General features: G+C 34.6%; 1 protein-coding gene across 1 annotated transcript; it reads right to left on the bottom strand.

The window, feature by feature from the left end:
* Nucleotides 1-755: 755 nt before the first annotated feature.
* On the bottom strand, nt 756-6,300 carry LOC104898673 (phenylalanine ammonia-lyase). Its single transcript, XM_010685777.4, has 2 exons — nt 5,733-6,300; nt 756-2,745 (listed from the first exon to the last, which is right to left on the bottom strand). Exons 1-2 carry the CDS (start codon nt 6,140-6,142, stop codon nt 996-998), a joined length of 2,160 nt encoding a protein of 719 aa, XP_010684079.1. The 5' UTR covers nt 6,143-6,300; the 3' UTR covers nt 756-995.
* Nucleotides 6,301-18,694: the final 12,394 nt, after the last annotated feature.

The following is an 18,694-nucleotide window of genomic DNA, read 5'->3' as shown; positions in this document are numbered from 1 at the left end:
TAAATAGTGGGTTAAGATCCACCACTGATATGCCTGATGATATAATTTCACAACCAAAGAACTCAATGGCGGCTTTGCTCTAAGGCAATAATGTAATTAACAAACACGTAGTTTCCCAACAAAAAAAAATAGGGTCCCTCTAGTTTGGCAAGACTTGTTCAGCATTTGAAGCAACAAGTCACTATTAAGGACATATGACCATTTTGTTACATAAGCAACAAGTAACCCATTTTTTCCAACTAAATAGTTCATGGATACTACTTTATGTCGGATAATATCCTGCTAATTCTTAATTATACGTTCACTTTTATTAGATAACTAATAGAAATAAAAACACCAGGTTCAGACGATGATTGGCTAAGACACATTTTGGAAATCCGGGTATTAACCTCTTTTTTTCAAAAATTGGGTATAATGTTGAACTCCGACACAAGAATATAACATAGAGAAACCCAACGGATAATATAAGCAAACACAAATTACAATGGTTCACTACCCAGCAGAAAAATTACCAACATTTCAAATGTTGTGCCTTCTAAAAGTTAAGACTAGAAGAACATCTATAGAGCAGAATTGAAGCATAGAAAAGATCAGCTGAGCTCAATCAGAGTAAGCTATCTTTTGGATTATAGACTTTAGACTTCATAAGCAAAATCTTACCAACAAAGAGTAAATAGTCACACCATTCAATTGTACTTGTGTTTACACAAATTGGCAACAACAACAACAAAACAAAAAAATTGTGTAAAACAAGATTGAAAAGAATAAAGAGTTGCCATTTTATTTCTTGGTAACTTTGCAGGTTCAATAACAAGTAATTAACATATAATTATTACATTTTAACATTACAAAAGGAGTAAAAAAAAAAACAAAAGTTGTTCTTTACTCTAAAAGCCATGACAATACAAAATAAATCTTTGAACATTAGGTTATAACAAAACAAAACAAATAGTACATGATAATTAACGTGGTAGTATATCTCATTTGAGCTTATATTAACAGATAGGCAGAGGAGCACCATTCCACTCCTTAAGACAATCGAGAAGAGGATCAATAATCTTTCCCTGGCATATTGCAGTGAACACTTTGTCAATTTCCTCTCCTGGAGATATCACTTTCTCTCCAGTAAGCAAGTTGGTGTTCAGCTCCTCCCTAATAAACTTGTACACAGGGTAAGACCTGCACTCCTTAATCCTGTTTGGGATAACGGAGTTACCACTCTCGTAGGCAGCGCGTGCAGCCTCTACTTCCTTAGGCAGGCGTGCCTTGAGCTCCTCCTCGAAGGCTCCGATCTTCTGGAAAATCGAAGTGCTCACATTCTTCTCACTATCACCATTAGCCAAGGCCTGATCAACAAGCACTTGTCTGAGTTTCTGCATCAGAGGGTAAGTGACACTGCAAGGATCATCAGCATAAGCAAACACATATTCTCTTTCTACAACTCTGATAAGCTCTTTCTCACAGAATCTTCCTGGGTGGAGCTCGCCATTGGAACCAGTGATCAGGACCCTTCTGCACACCTGACTGACAGTGTTTTTCACTGCATGTTTCACATTCTCCTCCAAATGCCTCAGATCAATAGCTTGGCATAGTGCCACTAAGAAAGTGGATGACATCAGTTTCAGGATATCCACTGCCTCAGCTGTCTTACGGGCTGAGATCAAACCCAAGGAGTTCACATCCTGGTTATGCTGCTCTGCGCTTTGGACATGGTTTGTAACTGGGTTACCCAAAAACTGAAGCTCGGAACAGTAAGAAGCCATTGCAATTTCCGCGCCCTTGAACCCATAGTCCAAGCTGGGGTCCCTGCTTGCTGTAAGGTTTGATGGAAGGCCATTGTTGTAATAGTCATTGACTAGCTCAGAGAACTGAGCAAACAACAACTTTCCAATGGCCGCGATAGCCAACCTTGCGTTGTCCATGGAAACACCAATAGGGGTACCCTGGAAATTTCCACCGTGCAGGGCCTTGTTACGTGATACATCAATAAGTGGGTTGTCATTAACAGAGTTGATCTCGCGCTCAATGGACTTTGTGGCAAAACGGATGACCTCAATTTGAGGGCCTAGCCATTGAGGTGATGTCCTCAAAGCATATCTATCCTGTTTTGGCTTCTGCAATGGGTCCAACTCGTGTAGTGCCTTAGCAGCTTTCATGTATGAGCTACCATCTAATATGTGTTCCATAATGGCTGCAGCCTCAATCTGTCCTGGGTGATGCTTCAATTTGTGGGTCAAGTGATCTGTGAACTCAGGCTTTCCATTCATCACTTCAGCAAAGACAGCTGAGATAACCTCTGCCAGCACCGCGAGAATGTTGGTTTCAAACAAGACAATGGATGCCATCCCTGAACCTACTGCAGTACCATTTACCAATGCGAGACCTTCCTTAGGCTGAAGCTCGAAAAAGCCGGAGCTGATTTGAGCAGCCTTGAAGGCCTGTTCCGCGTTAAGGACCTCACCATTAGGGCCTACGGCCTTGGAGTTAGGCCTGCCTGTTAGTAGACCTGCAATGTAAGACAGTGGTACAAGGTCCCCTGAGGCAGTGATAGTTCCACGAAGGGGAAGACAAGGAGTGATGTTGTTGTTGAGGAGTCCAGTGATTGCTTCCAAAATCTCGAAACGGATACCGGAGTAACCTTGAAGAAGAGTGTTGATTCTCACAAGCATAGCTGCCCTTGTTGCTGTGTGAGGCAGTGTGTGGCTTGATTCTGTTCCATTGCCGAATACTCCAGCATTCAAAAATCTGTTGTACATAATTTTTTCATAAGTAACAAATATAAATGACTAAGGTAAATCATAAAAATTAGCTTATGATCATAAACAATAGTCACGTCGGATTTTTTTTTGATTCGTCCCAATTTATATTTTTCCAAATATATAATTTTTATAATTTTTTCATATATGTAACTCAAGATTTTGGTGTTTAAAATGCATCTCGTAAACTGTGATGAAACAAATGTAGCAATTAAATTGGAATTGAGGGAGTACTTATGTATCAATTTACATAATCTTTTGTCAATTTCTATTTTTAGAAGGTGGACAAAATTTATCATGATGACATGCCAAAATCTGACACTGCCACTAAGAATTAATTTTACTGTGGATAATTCTAATAAAGTGGGCGTATTAAGTTCCTAACTACCCCAACTAAATTGGGGACAGTAAAGGCTCAATCATAATCCACCAATCCAATTTGATGGATTTTTAGGTAAACGGGTTTGATCTACCATACCCATTTATATTGTCGGTGGAGTATGCTTATGAAAATGAAATGATAATAATAATTCCCCAACTCAAACTTTACTATTAACTAATGAGACAAATGCAAATTGTTTTAATCAAAGACTTTTATTAATCTTCAAGGGAAGAAAAGACATGGAGCGATAACAACGTGCGAGCAACACTTATGTAATAGAGATGAGTGGATACATATGTAAGACAATGATATAATAACGCGTACCATTTTGGCAATCATACATCTAATAGTCAAAAGTATACACCTTTAAATTGGTTTTAATAAGTGTTGAATAATAGTTGAATTTTATGTTTTCCAACTTTTATTAAGACAAATATATATTTATTTACTATGATGATGAAAAATAACCTTTTTTTTATGTGTGGTGCTTTAAAAAACTTTTATTATTTTCGAAAAATGAAAATTAGTATGAACAAATAATTCTAACAAGATCGCCTAACTCACGAGTTATATAATTGAAAATAAGAATAAGAATTATTCATTGAGTTGGTTATATAGTGCAAAAGTAGATAATTCAACTAAAGTTTTGTCCCCAAGTACAACTCCATAAGAGTTGCAATATTGTCTTCTTAGAAGTTAGAATTAGGTACACCACACACTAACTTGAATTTATCTGAAGGAGTTTGGTTAAAGTGTAAGGAGAAATTTGACAGGTATCTTCCTGACTTCCTTCATCTAATAAGTCTTAAGATTCAAGATAGGTGTTTGATTTTCATGTAGGAGCCAAAATGAGTATGTTTGGTATATAAGTTGGCATGATTTTGCGGGAACAAGTATGTGTGTTTTTTTACTTTTTATTTTCTATATGTAGAAGCTTTGATTGGAGTGTTCGAGCTATTGGTGTAGTGGTTATGAATAAGTAGTTAGACAAGTAGCCTACTATTAGGAGCTTCAACTAACTCTTAACAATTTAACATGAAAAGTCCTTTCAAAATCTCTTAAAAGGATATTCTAATATGTAATCTCTAAATATTAAAATATTTCTTTTAGATTATATATATATATACCCGACTACTCAAATATATTATAATAAGATTAAAAACTCAACTTATTTAATTTTCTTGGCTTAATTTTCAAAATTGATGATGAGATAATTGATTTTAGTTTTAAATGGAAGTGTTATATATAGAATAATTATTCTAAGCAATGGCAGATTTTCATTGGGGCAGGCATGGACCTGCCCCCCATAGGTTCTTTTTTTTAAAAAAATAAAATAAAACCTTGTAGTTTAGAGTCCAAAACCCAGCCTACAAAAACAAGTTACACGACATCATAATATATTATTGTGAATTAAAAAATCTGCCCCCTATAGCAAAACTTTCAAGATCCGCCACTGATTCTAAAAAATATAACAAATGGAGATTGATCAATTGTATAATTAATAGAAATGTTTTTTTTTTTATTATTATGATTTTATAAAATTTGATTAAAAGTTGAAAAACTCTTCAATTATGAAATGGTGGAGGTAGAATGGCAGATTCTCCAACATTATTTGTTAACTTAATTCGTCAACGCCATGATAGATACATAGTAACTAGCACATGGCTTGTACGTAGTAACAGATTTATCTACAACTCATTGTTATAAGATGCTTCAACAATTTTCTATACTTGAATGAGTCGTCCTATATAATTTCATGCACTACAGCTCAAATAGACGCATCTAATCAGACAAATTTTCTATCTTAATTTATGAAATTGGTTCATCATTTCATGAGTTGGACATTGAAACTTACACATGATGTAACAATTTTATACTAATTCTTTATGTTTACAATCACGTCTCCCTCCCTCGATTTTCTGCTATGATGAAGGTTTCGACTTGATTCTTACCACCAACTTATTTAATCTATACTTTATAGTATCATCTTGTATACTCAATTATGAGAAATGACGGACTTTACCTATTTTTGGATCTACCTTTCATGAATTTGACCAGTCAGTAAATATTACTAATTTAAGTCGGTCGTACCACACCAAATTAATTACTATAACATATTCCAACTTATTATCGCAATATGTGTATAGTGCATATTACATCGATATTTAATCTCAAAAAATACACAAAATGCTCCTATAATATGCTACCGATAATTTAGGATAATGGCGAAATTAAACTAGAATTTTCTTGTCTACTAATTGGTTCTAGACAAATTTATATTTTCAGTTTCTCCAAGTTGATATAATAGCAGTAGTAGCATTAAATTCTAAGATAATTACTCACCCTTTTTGCATGATCCAAATTCATTGGGTCCCATCACATCCCATAACATTATAATCTCCAAATAAAGTACGAAATGATGAATTACGTAATAAAAATCTAACGCTAAAACGTAAGTAAATCATTGGAATACCCCCCTCCCAAAAATATAACCCCCACATAACATCAGTATAATTGGTCGGTCACCAATAAGAATGATAATAGTATGTACATGTTGTAATAATGATTAATAGAAGTAGTAGTAGTTTGGTTACCTAATAAGCTCCTTTTGAAGGGCACCACCTTGTTTAGTTCTACGATGAGAAGTAGCACCAAAACCAGTAGTAACACCATAGCTATCAGTTCCTTTATTCATGCTATCCATCACCCAATCACTACTAGCCTTAACTCCGGCTCTAGCAGATTCAGCTAGCTCCACGGCTGCCTCATGAGGTCCAGTGGCGGCTGCTACGGCCGCTACTTGAGCCACTGTAAGTGTTTCTCCTCCTAGACGAATAGCCGGGTTTCGATACTCCGCAACCATCTTCTTCACTTCATCAAGGTGGCTACCGGTGATCGCTTCGGCCGCCTTTCCCCAGTTCAATGGGTCAGCCTGAATAGGCTTTCCTCCAATGCAAAGGTCCATTTCTGATGATCCGTTTTGGTATTGCTGATTAGCCTCCATTTCTGTGATTTTGGATGTGTTTTTGTAAGATTGAAATAGAGGAAATAGCAAACAAATGATGATGTGGGAGTTTTGAGTTGAAGAGATGAAAAAATAATTAAGGGAGCAGTTGTTTGGTGTGATGGTATGTAAAATTAATTTTTTGTTGGAGGAGAGAGAATGAGTTGGGCTTTAAATAGAGTTGAGGGAAGATGATGTTGGGTGTGGTAGGTAAGGAGAGTGGTGGGCCGATAAAACAACAAGGCCTAAAATCATCATTTTTTTTCTTTTTTCTTTTATTTTTTGGACAAAAAAAGGGGGTTGGTTGGGAGAAAGGATGACCGTTGATTAGTGAGTTAGGATATTAAACGGTGGATGATGGAAGATTGGACCATAGCACTAAATAGGAAATGAAAGGGTAAGTGCAAAGAAGAAGGGTTGTTGAAGTATGACTAGGTTGTGGTGGATTGTATTTGTATATTGTATAGCCCTCCATCTCAATTTAGTCAAACAAAGGCGATTTAACTTAGTGAGATGAACTAGTCATATATCTCATATGAAAACTACTAACAAAAAACTTATATAGATAGATATTAATAAATTAAATAAAATTTGGGTCCAGCATTGTCTATCCATTTGGGTTTGGTAGGTGAGGAATTTGGAGGGGAAAGTATATAGGGAGAAATTTGGTTTGGTAAAGTTCTGATTAGGGATTACGAAATTTGGACTATTTTTTCTCCACAAAGAAAGGGGCCACAATATTTCTGTGGGGAGGATGGATCCTGTGATTTGGTGAGTATGAACACTATTATGAGAAATACTATAATTAAGCAACACCACCATATCCAAAAACTTATGTTTAATTTATCATGTAGCCATGGTAAATAGGATTGAAAAGTAAATATCGGATATTATAGAAAAGCGATTGTAGATATAAAGTAACATAATACTTCCCTTGTTTCAAATTAAATGCAATAAAGAGGTATTATTTGTGAGACATAAAATATTCTTTTGTTGCAATAAATTCGAAATGGAGGAAGTAGATTTTTTGACAACAAAACTCGAATCAAAATAATTGATCTGCTTTTGAACATGTAAATTGATAAATCACAAATATCCGATCTAAAAAAATTATGCAAGAACGATATTAGCTTGAGTATAGATACTTGTATATTGAATATATCTTGACATTGTTGACGTACATTTTACTAGTTGGAGTTAGAGCTGTCAATTCAGTTACTCGATTCGTGTTCAAGTTGGGTCATCTCAGGTTTCAGGTCATGTCGTGTTAGGTCAATGAATCAAATAGGTGGGGTGCAAGTCGGGAACGGTCGTAATTCATTCAACTCTGTCTCGGTATTCTTCTTTCTGGTTCGATCGAGTTCAACACACTGAATTTCGGACAGGTCATCTTCCATGATCATGTGATGTCGGGGCTGGTTTATCGCAAGTTTATAGAAGGTGATTTCAAGTTTAGGTTATGTGTGGGGTCGGATGCTTATCAGGTCAGAAGAATGACGTTTTTGGCTCAGGTTCGAGTCAAGTTCAGGTTGGTAGTTATCGAGTTGTGTAATAATTGGGTCAGAAGAACAACGTGCCATACTTGGTTTGGGGTCACTCAAAGTATGGGACAGGTCATGAAACTTGTGTGTCACTACTTCAAATTGGTATCGTAATTAAGATTTCATTGAAAATTAATACTTGAATAGTTCATCTAGTTATATACCTTTTTTGTAGTAGCTATTGTAAGTTTATTTATGTTGCTATGTGGTCAAGTTAATGACAAGTCGAGTTATCAAAAATCAGCAAGTCGGGTAAAATCGGCTAACATGTAGCAACAAGTCGGGTAAAATCAGGTACCAGATCGCAACAGGTCTGGTAAAGCAGGTAACAGATCGCAACGCGTCAGGACAATAACAGGTTGCATCGAATTATAATCGGCTTCAGGTCCTAATCAGGTCAGGCTTCGAACCAAGTTCGAATTGTTAGGATCACTTCAGGCACTTTTTTGGGCAGGTAGCGGTTCAGGTCATAAAGTATTAGGTCAAGATAAGATATCAGTTATTATCATGTTGGGTACTGGTCAGGTTACATTTGACATGTTTTACCAAAATTTCAGATGCAAATCAGTTACATATCATTACAGGTTCAGCTCAAGTTGTCATCGGTCATTTTTTGACAGCTCTAGTTGGAGTCATGTCTGTTTAATTATTAATGTCAAAAGCATTTAACTTCGTTCTCTCTCTATCGATAGTGAGTTCATGTTAGAAGTGGATTCTTTGCTAAACTTAGAAAATTTGCAGGTTGGCTCTAGTCATCTTGCTAAGCTTGAGTCTAGAGCATGGTTCATCATGTTAAGGAACCAAATCTCTCTTGTTATGCGATGTGCTTGTTGAACAATGAATCTTTTAAAAACGCTAGTGTCAACAAGGAAAAAATGTCAGCAAATCTAGAAAGTAAGGTTCCTGAAAGTGCTGCTTTCAGTGGCAATGCAAGTGCCTTTACATTTGAAAATGAGGTGTGTGTCAAGAAAGTTCAGTCTATGTATATGGAGATGAAGTCTCTACTTGTATATACTAAAGGAAATGCTAGAAATGTAGATTCAGTTGGTGATCTTACTTAGGATTCATTGTTGTCGCTTGATTCAATCATGAGTAATGTCTTGCCAAGTCCTCCTTTTCAAAGGCCAATAAATAAAAATCAATGTCAAATGCTTAATCATCTTGAGTTCTTTCACAATATGGAGAAGAATAATCGATCTCAAATAGGGGTATGCAAAGGGTAAGGTCGGACAGGAATTTGGACAGGACCGAGGATTCCAGTGCGGTCCCCGTTCCGCCAAAAATTAGGATTTTAGATTTCCAATTCGGTTCGGTCCAAACTCACAAAATTCTGGTCCGGACCGGTTGGACCCAAATTTCAGTTTTTTCGAAGGTGAAAAATTTAGAAATTTAAAAACCTACTCTTTATTAACGTTAATATTATTGTTGTTAGATTATTATATTTTAATATATCTAATTTATAAATATGTATGAATTATATTAAAAAGTTTTTTTTTTGAACAAAATACAGATTGCGATCCAAGAGGTCCAAAACTGGGTTGGACCGGAAAAATTTCAGTCCAAAAAATTCCAGAGATCCCGTACCACTAGTCCTGCAGGTACCGGTCTATTCTTGGACCGGTGCACACCCCTAATCTCAAGCACTTCGGAATCTAGAGTTTCGCTAGAAAATGGTGAAGAAAAGGGGGTTCAAGTAGCAAAGAGATGGTGTTAATGAGAGGTATCCGAATGGCTAGGGTTTCGTTACTTTAACATTTAAAGAGTTCATGAGTTTTTTTGTCGCTTTGTTTGATCTTGTTATCTTAGTTTGTTGTTTATCAGTTGGTAAGTTTACGTGTTGTTTCTAGGTTTTTCAATTTGGAAGACGAGTGTTGTTCTAGCTCGTTTTGGGATTCTTGTTGTGTTTGGAGTGTTTGGTTTTGATGCTTACGGTATTTGTCTTCTTGTTCAATTATAGCTTGGTATCTTGATGTATGTCTTGAACTCTTTTATGAGTTTTAATTAAATGAGTTAGATTATCAAAATAAAAAATGTTAATAATTACATTTCCCTTATACGCCTTATTGGTTTTCATGTATATAATCTTATTTTGATGGTACGTACCACATTATTTTTTCTTGCAAGAGATGTTGCGTTTTTTTTTTCTTCTGAAGTTGCACGAGATGTTTCTCAGTCCTTGATACTATGGACGCAGAGTTGTCAGACCAGATGAGAGGATAGGTTGAAGGGATATGAAGTTGACAGTGAAGAACGAGAATTTCTAGATTGGGAAGATAGGACTAATATTTTTTTGGGACAAATAAGGGAACAGTTCCAAGGACGATGTATAATGAGGAAACTAATACGTAGTTTTTTTTTTTTTTTTTTTTTTTATCAGGGCGGTAAGCATATGGAAGCTAGTGAAAGGTCTAATGATTCGTAAAATTTGAGGAAGGTTGTTCGTATTTCCAATCTATTTCTTATGTATGCTTCATGATGATAGTTTACGATGTCGGACCTTGCTTCATTGCTTGTGATGAAAGTGCAAACAAATCTCAGAAACCGCATTTATTTTAGTTTAATTTGTCAATGGGTTAAGGTATACCATGTTCCTCCCCTCAAAAAAAAAAAAGGTATACCATGTTCCTTCTATAAATCATAAGAAATCTATGGTGGTGTGTAGGGCTCTTAAAATGGAAAAATATGTGAATCATGATGATTATAAACATACAAGATTTTAAATGACTTTGAAACAAGATAAACCTTTGTAGCATGATATGAGTATTCAGACGTTTGGTTCGAGAGATTAAAGGGTTTTTTTTTCAATATCATACATTGTTCCTATATGTTTTAGGAATTTAAATACAAAAACGACAATGATAGTAGAAAATTATCAGAGTATTGAAGTATTGAAGTATTGTAGCATAATACTAATTTTGTATTATGTTTACTTGATCAGGCAAGGAGAGAAGAATACAGTATTTATAGTACTTGAGCTACAGTAATAACAGAAACTTTAGTTAGTTATAACAACCAACTAAGTTTGTTATTTATTACAACAGAAGTAAACAAACAAATATGAAAAATATCTAAGCTTTTATTCTTCATATCCCCCCTTCAAGCTGGACATGTGACAAGTCCACAAGTCCAAGCTTGGAAGCAATATATTGATGTTGAGGTCCAGCAAGAGCTTTAGTAAGCAAGTCAGCTTACTGATGATGAGTAGACACATGAGTTGTTTGAAGGAAGCCTGCTTCAATTTGCTCCCTGACATAATGGCAATCCCTCTTCAAGTGTTTAGTGCGCTCGTGGAAGACTGGATTCTGAGCAATATGTTCAGCAGCTTTATTATCACACATCAAAGTAATAGGCAGAGGAACATGAACATGTAAATCTTGCAACAATCCTTCTAACCAGACAATTACAGAAGCAATGTCCAATGCTTGTTTAACAGTGTTGATCTGATCTTGTGAGGTACCAGTGAGTACCATGTCATCCACATATACAAGAATAACAAGAAATTCCCCATCTAAATCTCTTGTGAATAAAGAATAGTCTTGTTTGGATTGAAGAAATCCAAGAGAAACAAGAAATTTACTTAGCTCTTTATTCCATTGTCTTGAAGCCAGCTTTAGGCCATATAAGGATCTCTTTAGATGACAAACATCCCCTGGCTTAGCTTGATCATATCCAAGGGGTGGCTTCATGTAGACTTCTTCATCTAAGTACCCATGTAGGAAAGCATTGTTTATGTCTAACTGACATAAAGGCCACTGTTTGGCAGTTGCTAGAGAGATAATTACTCTAACAGTAGCAAGTTTAGCAACAGGAGAGAATGTGTGTGTAAAGTCCTCTCCTTCCACCTATTGATAACCAGTAGCTACTAATCTTGCTTTAAATCTCTCAACTGTACCATCCGGATTGAACTTTGTTTTAAAAACCCATTTAGAGCCAATAGCTCTCTTTCCAGGAGGTAAGGAAGTAAGAACCCAGGTGTTATTAGCTTCAAGTGCTTGTAATTCCTTTTGCATAGCTAACCTCCATTCAGAATATTGACTAGCTTCTCTGTAAGAGGTAGGTTCATATATAACATTGCAAGGTGTAGAATGAACAACAAATGATTGAGATAAAGAAGATGTAGGAAGAGTAGGACATATGAAATCTTTAAATTTCAAAGGTGGTTTAGCTTGTCTAGTAGAAGCAGGTCTGAGAGAAGGAGTAGAAGAGACAGTAGTAGTATGAGGAGGTAAAGGAATACAGGTAGAAGTAGAACCAGAATTGGAAATAGGAGAAGAATGTGGGAAAATGATAGAAGGAGAAGGTGGAGAGATGGAGTGAGAAATAGATTCAGAAATAGAAGGAGCAGAAGTAAAGTTAGAAGGTGGAGAAGAATATGTAGGACTCATAATTGGAGTAGTATCAGATATAGGAATTAAAGGATCATCAAAGTTAATGAGAGGAACAGAAGAAGGAATAGCAGATTGTGAAGAAGATAAAGGATGATGAAAAGGAAAACTATTTTCTTGGAAAATGACATCCCTAGAAACAAATGTCTTATGAGTTTCTAGATCATACATTTTATAACCTTTTTGACCAAAAGGGTAGCCTATGAAAAGGCATTTTTTAGCTCTAGGTGTAAACTTATCTTTGGTTCTGTCATTGTTATAAGCATAACAAAGGCAACCAAACACTTTGAGAGAAGAATAAGCAGGAAGTTTATGATGAAGAAGTTCATAAGGTGTTTTCCAGTTGAGGATATGTGAAGGCATTAGGTTAATGAGAAATGTAGCAGTAAGGAGACATTCACCCCAGAATTTGGAAGGAAGATTTGCATGGAATTTCAGGGATCTGGCAACCTCTAAAAGGTGTCTATGTTTCCTTTCTACTCTTCCATTTTGTTGAGGTCTACCAACAACACTAGTCTGATGAATAATACCTTTTTATTCATGAACATATCTAAACATTGTTCTTGAATAAATTCTGTGCCATTATCAGACCTAATTACCTTAATCTTGGTATTAAACTGTGTTTCAATTTGAATGAGAAAGGAAGCAATGGTTCTGTAGACTTGTAGTTTATTATGTAACATGAAAGTCCATGTACATCTACTGTAATCATCTAAAATGGTTAGAAAATAGGAAGCTCCTGTAAGAGATTTGATTCTATATGGACCCCAAAGATCCATATGTATAAGATCAAACAAATGAGAAGCTCTACTTATGCTTCTTGGAAAAGGTAATTTGTGGTGTTTAGCTAAGACACAAACTTCACAAAAAAAGGCATTATCAGGGTGACAAGTACACCCAGGGAGATGTTTCATAGTGGATACAGAGGGATGTCCAAGTCTGGCATGTAAGATATGAAAAGAATTATCATCACTAGTAGAAAGATTATGAGAATTAGATTGATTAACAGCCACATTTGTAGTAGCCAGTGAGGAAGAGGAAGAAAAAGAAACTAAACTTGGATTGAAAACATCATCATGATTAAGAATGTACAGGCCTTTAATCAATTGGCCTTTGGCTAGAACAATAGAGTGATGATTTGAATAGAATGTGCAAGTGTTATATTTGAATACTACTTCAATACCAGAATCTATAGCCAATTTTCCAATAGAGATCAAATTATGCTGAAAACAAGGCACAAATAGCACACCTTTAAGCATCAAAGTATTAGTCAGAACAACATCTCCAATTTCAGAAACAAAATTTTTACTTCCATCAGGTAATCCAACCTCAATCATCTTGCACAATTTTCTTTTGTTAATTAATAATTTATCATCAAATGTCATATGGTCAGTGTGGCACCAGAATCAACAATCCAGGTATTGTGAGTTTGTAGTTTAGAAGGAGTAGTACCTGCACAGTTGACAAATGACTGGCTAGAATGAGTATTTCCAGCAAGTTGCTTTCCCTTCATAGCCTTCATAACTTCTTGCATTATATTCTGGACCATTACAGGATCTACATCTTCATTCTTGATAGCAGCATTATTATCAGATGAATAAAGTACTGGACCAGCAGTACTTAGCTCTAAAGGATCATTTTCAATTGCATAGTCTTCAACAGTAACATTAGCTGCTATCTTGGAATGACCTCCATAAGAATTGCTGTTACTAACTCCATATTTCTTGTTAAACCAATCAGGAAAACCAGTAAGTTTGAAACAAGCATCCTTAGTGTGTCTTTGTTTCTTACAATATTCACATAATCTGTCACTCTTCTCTTTCCTCCAATCTTTCTTGTATACACCTCCTCCTCTAGCATGAGAAGACTGTTTGTGTGCAAGTAGAGCATTAACTTCATTTCTATGATTCAATCCACTCACCTCTTTCTGCTTCTCTACTTGTTGAGCTAGATAATATGCTCTATTGATAGGAGGTAATGGATCCATGGCTAAAATATTACTAATAGCATTATCAAATCCGCTATTTAAGCCTAGCAAAAACTGCATCAATTTTTCTTCAGATTCAAAATCAGCCAATCTTTTTGAGAAATGACAACTACATTTAGACAAAACTCCACAAGTACAAGATGGCATACTTCTTAGATTCTGTAATTCATCCCAACATCGTTTCAGTTTACCATAGTATACCATAATAGACTGATTTTCTTGACGCAAATTATCCATTTCACGCTTAAATTGGTAAATTTGTGGTTCATTAGATTGACCATAACATTCTCCAATCTCATTCCACAACTGTGCAGAACTTTCAACAAATGTAAAATTCTCTCCTATGTCTTCATTCATAGAATTCATCAACCAACATATTATTAAGTAATCACAACACATCCATTGACTATACTTCTTATCATTTTCTTCAGGTTTTTCAATCGTTCCTTCAACAAAACCTAGTTTATTCTTAGCTACTAAAGCTCTGCGAACATTACGCTTCCAACTAACATAATTGTTGCCATTCAAATTAACAACAACCAATTTGCTCATAGTTTGATCTGAGTTTGATATGAAAAGAGGATCGTTATAAGATGAACTTACATTGAGTATGTTTCCAGAAAGTAAACTTGAATTCTCTACATTCTGATCGTCTTTATCACCTTCACTCGTATTAATCTCCACCATTTTTAGAGAAATTTCAAGAATATTAAGGAAGAATGAGGATTATAGAAGAAAATCTTATAAAATTTGAGAAGAAATTGAGCTTATCTGCTCTGATACCATGAAAATTATCAGAGTATTGAAGTATAGAGAGAGAAAGAAATGTAGAGAAGAATCTCTAATTTTGTATTATGTTTACTTGATCAGGCAAGGAGAGAAGAATATAGTATTTATAGTACTTGAGCTACAGTAATAACAAAAACTTTAGTTAGTTATAACAACCAACTAAGTTTGTTATTTATTACAACAGAAGTAAACAAACAAATATGAAAAATATCTAAGCTTTTATTCTTCATAATAGTATTTTTTTTTCTGAATCGGGTTTCTTTATGGGGTTTCTAACTCAATGCATTCTTGTGCTTATTAGAATAATAGTTGGGACTTGGGACCCGAGAGGAGAAATAGTTGCCTCTTAAGTTTTAGACTGAGGAAATGTAAAGCAAATGTTATACTTATATTTGATGTCACGAGTGAGCGAGGATGATCCGATCGGAGGATATAGATATGGATTTTGTTAGAATAGATTATATTATACGAGAGGAAATACATACATGCGGTACTAAGGAGTAAGGAGTGCAACTGCAAGGGTGAAAGAACACTGTACGTTCTTTTTTGCTAGATTTCAGTACAAAACATCTTTTTTGATATTCGTATGTACAATAATTGCAACAATGTTCTAAATTCTAGATAATATGATAGTACTTGACGAGAATCAACCGTGCTGGTTTAATGAATTGCACAAGTATGCGGGGCTTAGGCGCTTAGCTAAGGAGTAAGGAGTGCAACTGCAATTAATTTAGACAATGTAAAGTTTGCAAATACAAGAAGCTAAGATTCTATCAGTAGAGGTCGAAAGGATTTTGTTTATTATAGATTGACTATATATATTTTTAGTTACATTACTGGTTTGATCAATACCTTAAAATAATTTGTCTCGAATCATTGGAAATTTTAATTTAATCAACTATATCCAAGTTAGAGAAGGAGGTCGCTTTTTGTCCTAAGCGGCAAGGGAGAAAGAGGAGGGAGGCGGCTTATAGTGCATCCATGATCCATAATGATATGCAAACGACTGTATAAGAAGATTATAGTAATGAAGTTTTATGTGCTAAATGGTACATGAAATAGACAAATTTGAAAATAGAAATATGTTTGAAAATGGAGAAGCATAACAATTTTAAAAAATAATTCTATAATTTTTTTTAATTCTGTAAACTTAATTTTATTCTTTTTATTTCTAAAAGAACAAATTATTATTTTCTATAGCTGGGAACCAAACATTTTGATTGTTTATTATTTAAATCCAACTATAGTCAATCCGCTTTAACAGCTTTTAACAATCGATAGAATAATTTGAAGTATAACTTTTTTTTAACTTCAAGTTCACTTTATAATACAAAGGGGCTACTTTCCTCATTGTCATATGATTTTAAGTTGAAACCTCCAAAGTAATGTGAATTGGATTTTCTCTTCTTACCATGGTATTCCGAGAAATATTCTTTGGGTCATAAGAAAATTGAAATCACATATATGTAAAGAGAACCAAAATCCACCACTACCTTTTATGCAAGGCCATCGAACACGCCGTCCAAAGAAACCAATTTCACATGTCCCAATTTTTAGAGGCCCAAAAGTCTTAAATCAAATGTTTGTTCGAGTCATATTGTCCAATTCAAAAATATTTTAACAATAATGATATATTTGTAGAATATATTAGTTAAAATTTTACAATTGATACATAATACTCCATCCGTCCCATAATATAGTGCTTATTTCTATCTCTTAAGGTCAAAATGTCTGACCAAATATTATCATTAATATATACAAAAAAAACATGCTCATGTAGGATCATGTTAGGTTCGCCTTAATATGTACTTTCATAATATCAACTTTTTTATATTTTTTTTGTTAACCCATAATTGAGGATATTGAAGGTCAAAAGTATATCTTGAAGACCATGTAAAAAGAAAACAAACACTATATTATGGGACGAAGATGGTAATAATTCTATAATTAGGGCCCAACTTCATAATTAACACGAAACTCTGATTATTTTTTGAGGCGGCCTAATTGACAGTAAGAATGAAATCCAATGACCAAACTTGTGTAGAATTTTTAGAGGAGAAAAAAGAATAACTTGGAGAAATTAAAAAGTAAGACTACATTTGTATACATTTTTTACATATAAATAACTAAACAAAACAACTTTTAAATAGACATACAAAACACTACTAATAACATGTCCACTACTTAACCCACTACTTGTTATCCCACTAAATAGACGCGTTAGGTAGACCGTAGACCACTACTTGTTAGTCCATTAACTAAATATTAGAAACTAGTCCTAACTATTAGGAAAACTATTTGACTAGTTTTGGAGCATAATCCAACCCCTTACTATCATATCTTTTCAGGAAATTTGGAAACACAAAGGGGTGAGATAAAAAAAAAAAAATCCTACAAGAATGCTACAATTACATACCATTTTGATGAAAAACACGCAGACGACTAACCTCGTTGATCACCTCACCCTCTTTCTCCAAACCACAAGTTGCATTCATATTCTTTATCCTGATTTTATACTCTCTTCTTTTCCTTCACGCACCAATGAAAAAAAAAAGCATTGCAAGAATCATATCAAGTCTTATAACTACCATCTCGAGCTCCTCCACAACGTACAAATTAGACATCATTCATTGACAAAATGACAACTATGACAAGATTTAACTAGACTTCTCCTCTGAGCATCTACGTATCATGCATGGTATAGATAGTATTAGACTTGGGGTCCGTTTGGTTGGAAATATTTTAGGCTTGGAAACGGATTGAGGTAACACACTCCCTTATTTATGTTTGGTTGGGTTATTCATTTTTTTCACTCCCTTACTAGCCCGATTTTGATTCCCCCATCTTGAAACCCTCCTCACACCACATGAAACAAAAAGTAAGGGAGTCATTAGGCCAATGATTCAATTCCTACATCAAAACAAATAAGTGTCTAAAGTAACACATTCTATTTCCATTCCATCCTTTCATCCCATTCCATTCCCTTTCCATTCCTTATTTCGAACCAAACGGCCCTTAGTCTGAATCATAATTGTTTGAGGGACGTACGTTTAGTATCACTTTTAGGGTAGGCTTGGATTGTGAGTAATACACTAATGTAGGGATAATAGTGATAAAATGAAGAAAATAAAGTTGAATATAGGTGATAGTAGAAGCCATGATATAGATAGTGCAAAGAGAAAGATTGAAGGGGGAAGTATTACCCTCATTTTAAGGATAATACATTAATCTAAAGGGATGGTGAATAACAATTATCCTAGTCACTAAGATTAGGGTAATATTTTTCCTTCCTTGCACAATTAATTCTTTATGTAATGTGATTTACGTATAACCACCTTTTTTTTCTTTAGTTATACTTATATTATCTCCTTAGTACATTACTTTCAATCCAATCCCAATAGTTTTAGAGCTTTTGGTTTTAAAATTCTAAAAGTCATATAATAAACATTGTCTAATAAACTTAAAATTAATTTTACTAATCATTCTTATTTTGAAATTGATAACAAAAATATGTCACTACAGTGCTAGCTCCTGAATTCTGAAAATGATAAAGAAAATAGAATTAGCAATGAACCAATATCTCTAATAAAGATCAATATACAAATATAATAGTCTAAAATTTACGTGCAAGATACTTGCATGCTCGGGTACCAGTTTTGCTAACATGTTTTATGGACATGTAATTGAAATTTTAGGAAAAGTTCTAAGAGCTTTCAGTTCACCCTTTTCTTTGAAATTTCATCTAATTACCAATTTTTTTTGAAATTTATATGTAGTCTTCATCTAGTTCCACACTTCATAGTATAACTGTTAGATCTTAGTAAGTGAATTAACTTGTAAATTTCCAATG

This window comes from Beta vulgaris, chromosome 7, assembly GCF_026745355.1.
Source record: "Beta vulgaris subsp. vulgaris cultivar EL10 chromosome 7, EL10.2, whole genome shotgun sequence".
Taxonomy (NCBI): domain Eukaryota; kingdom Viridiplantae; phylum Streptophyta; class Magnoliopsida; order Caryophyllales; family Amaranthaceae; genus Beta; species Beta vulgaris.
The sequence above is the reverse complement of the archived record's forward strand: the minus strand, read 5'-3'. Positions and strand labels throughout refer to the sequence as shown.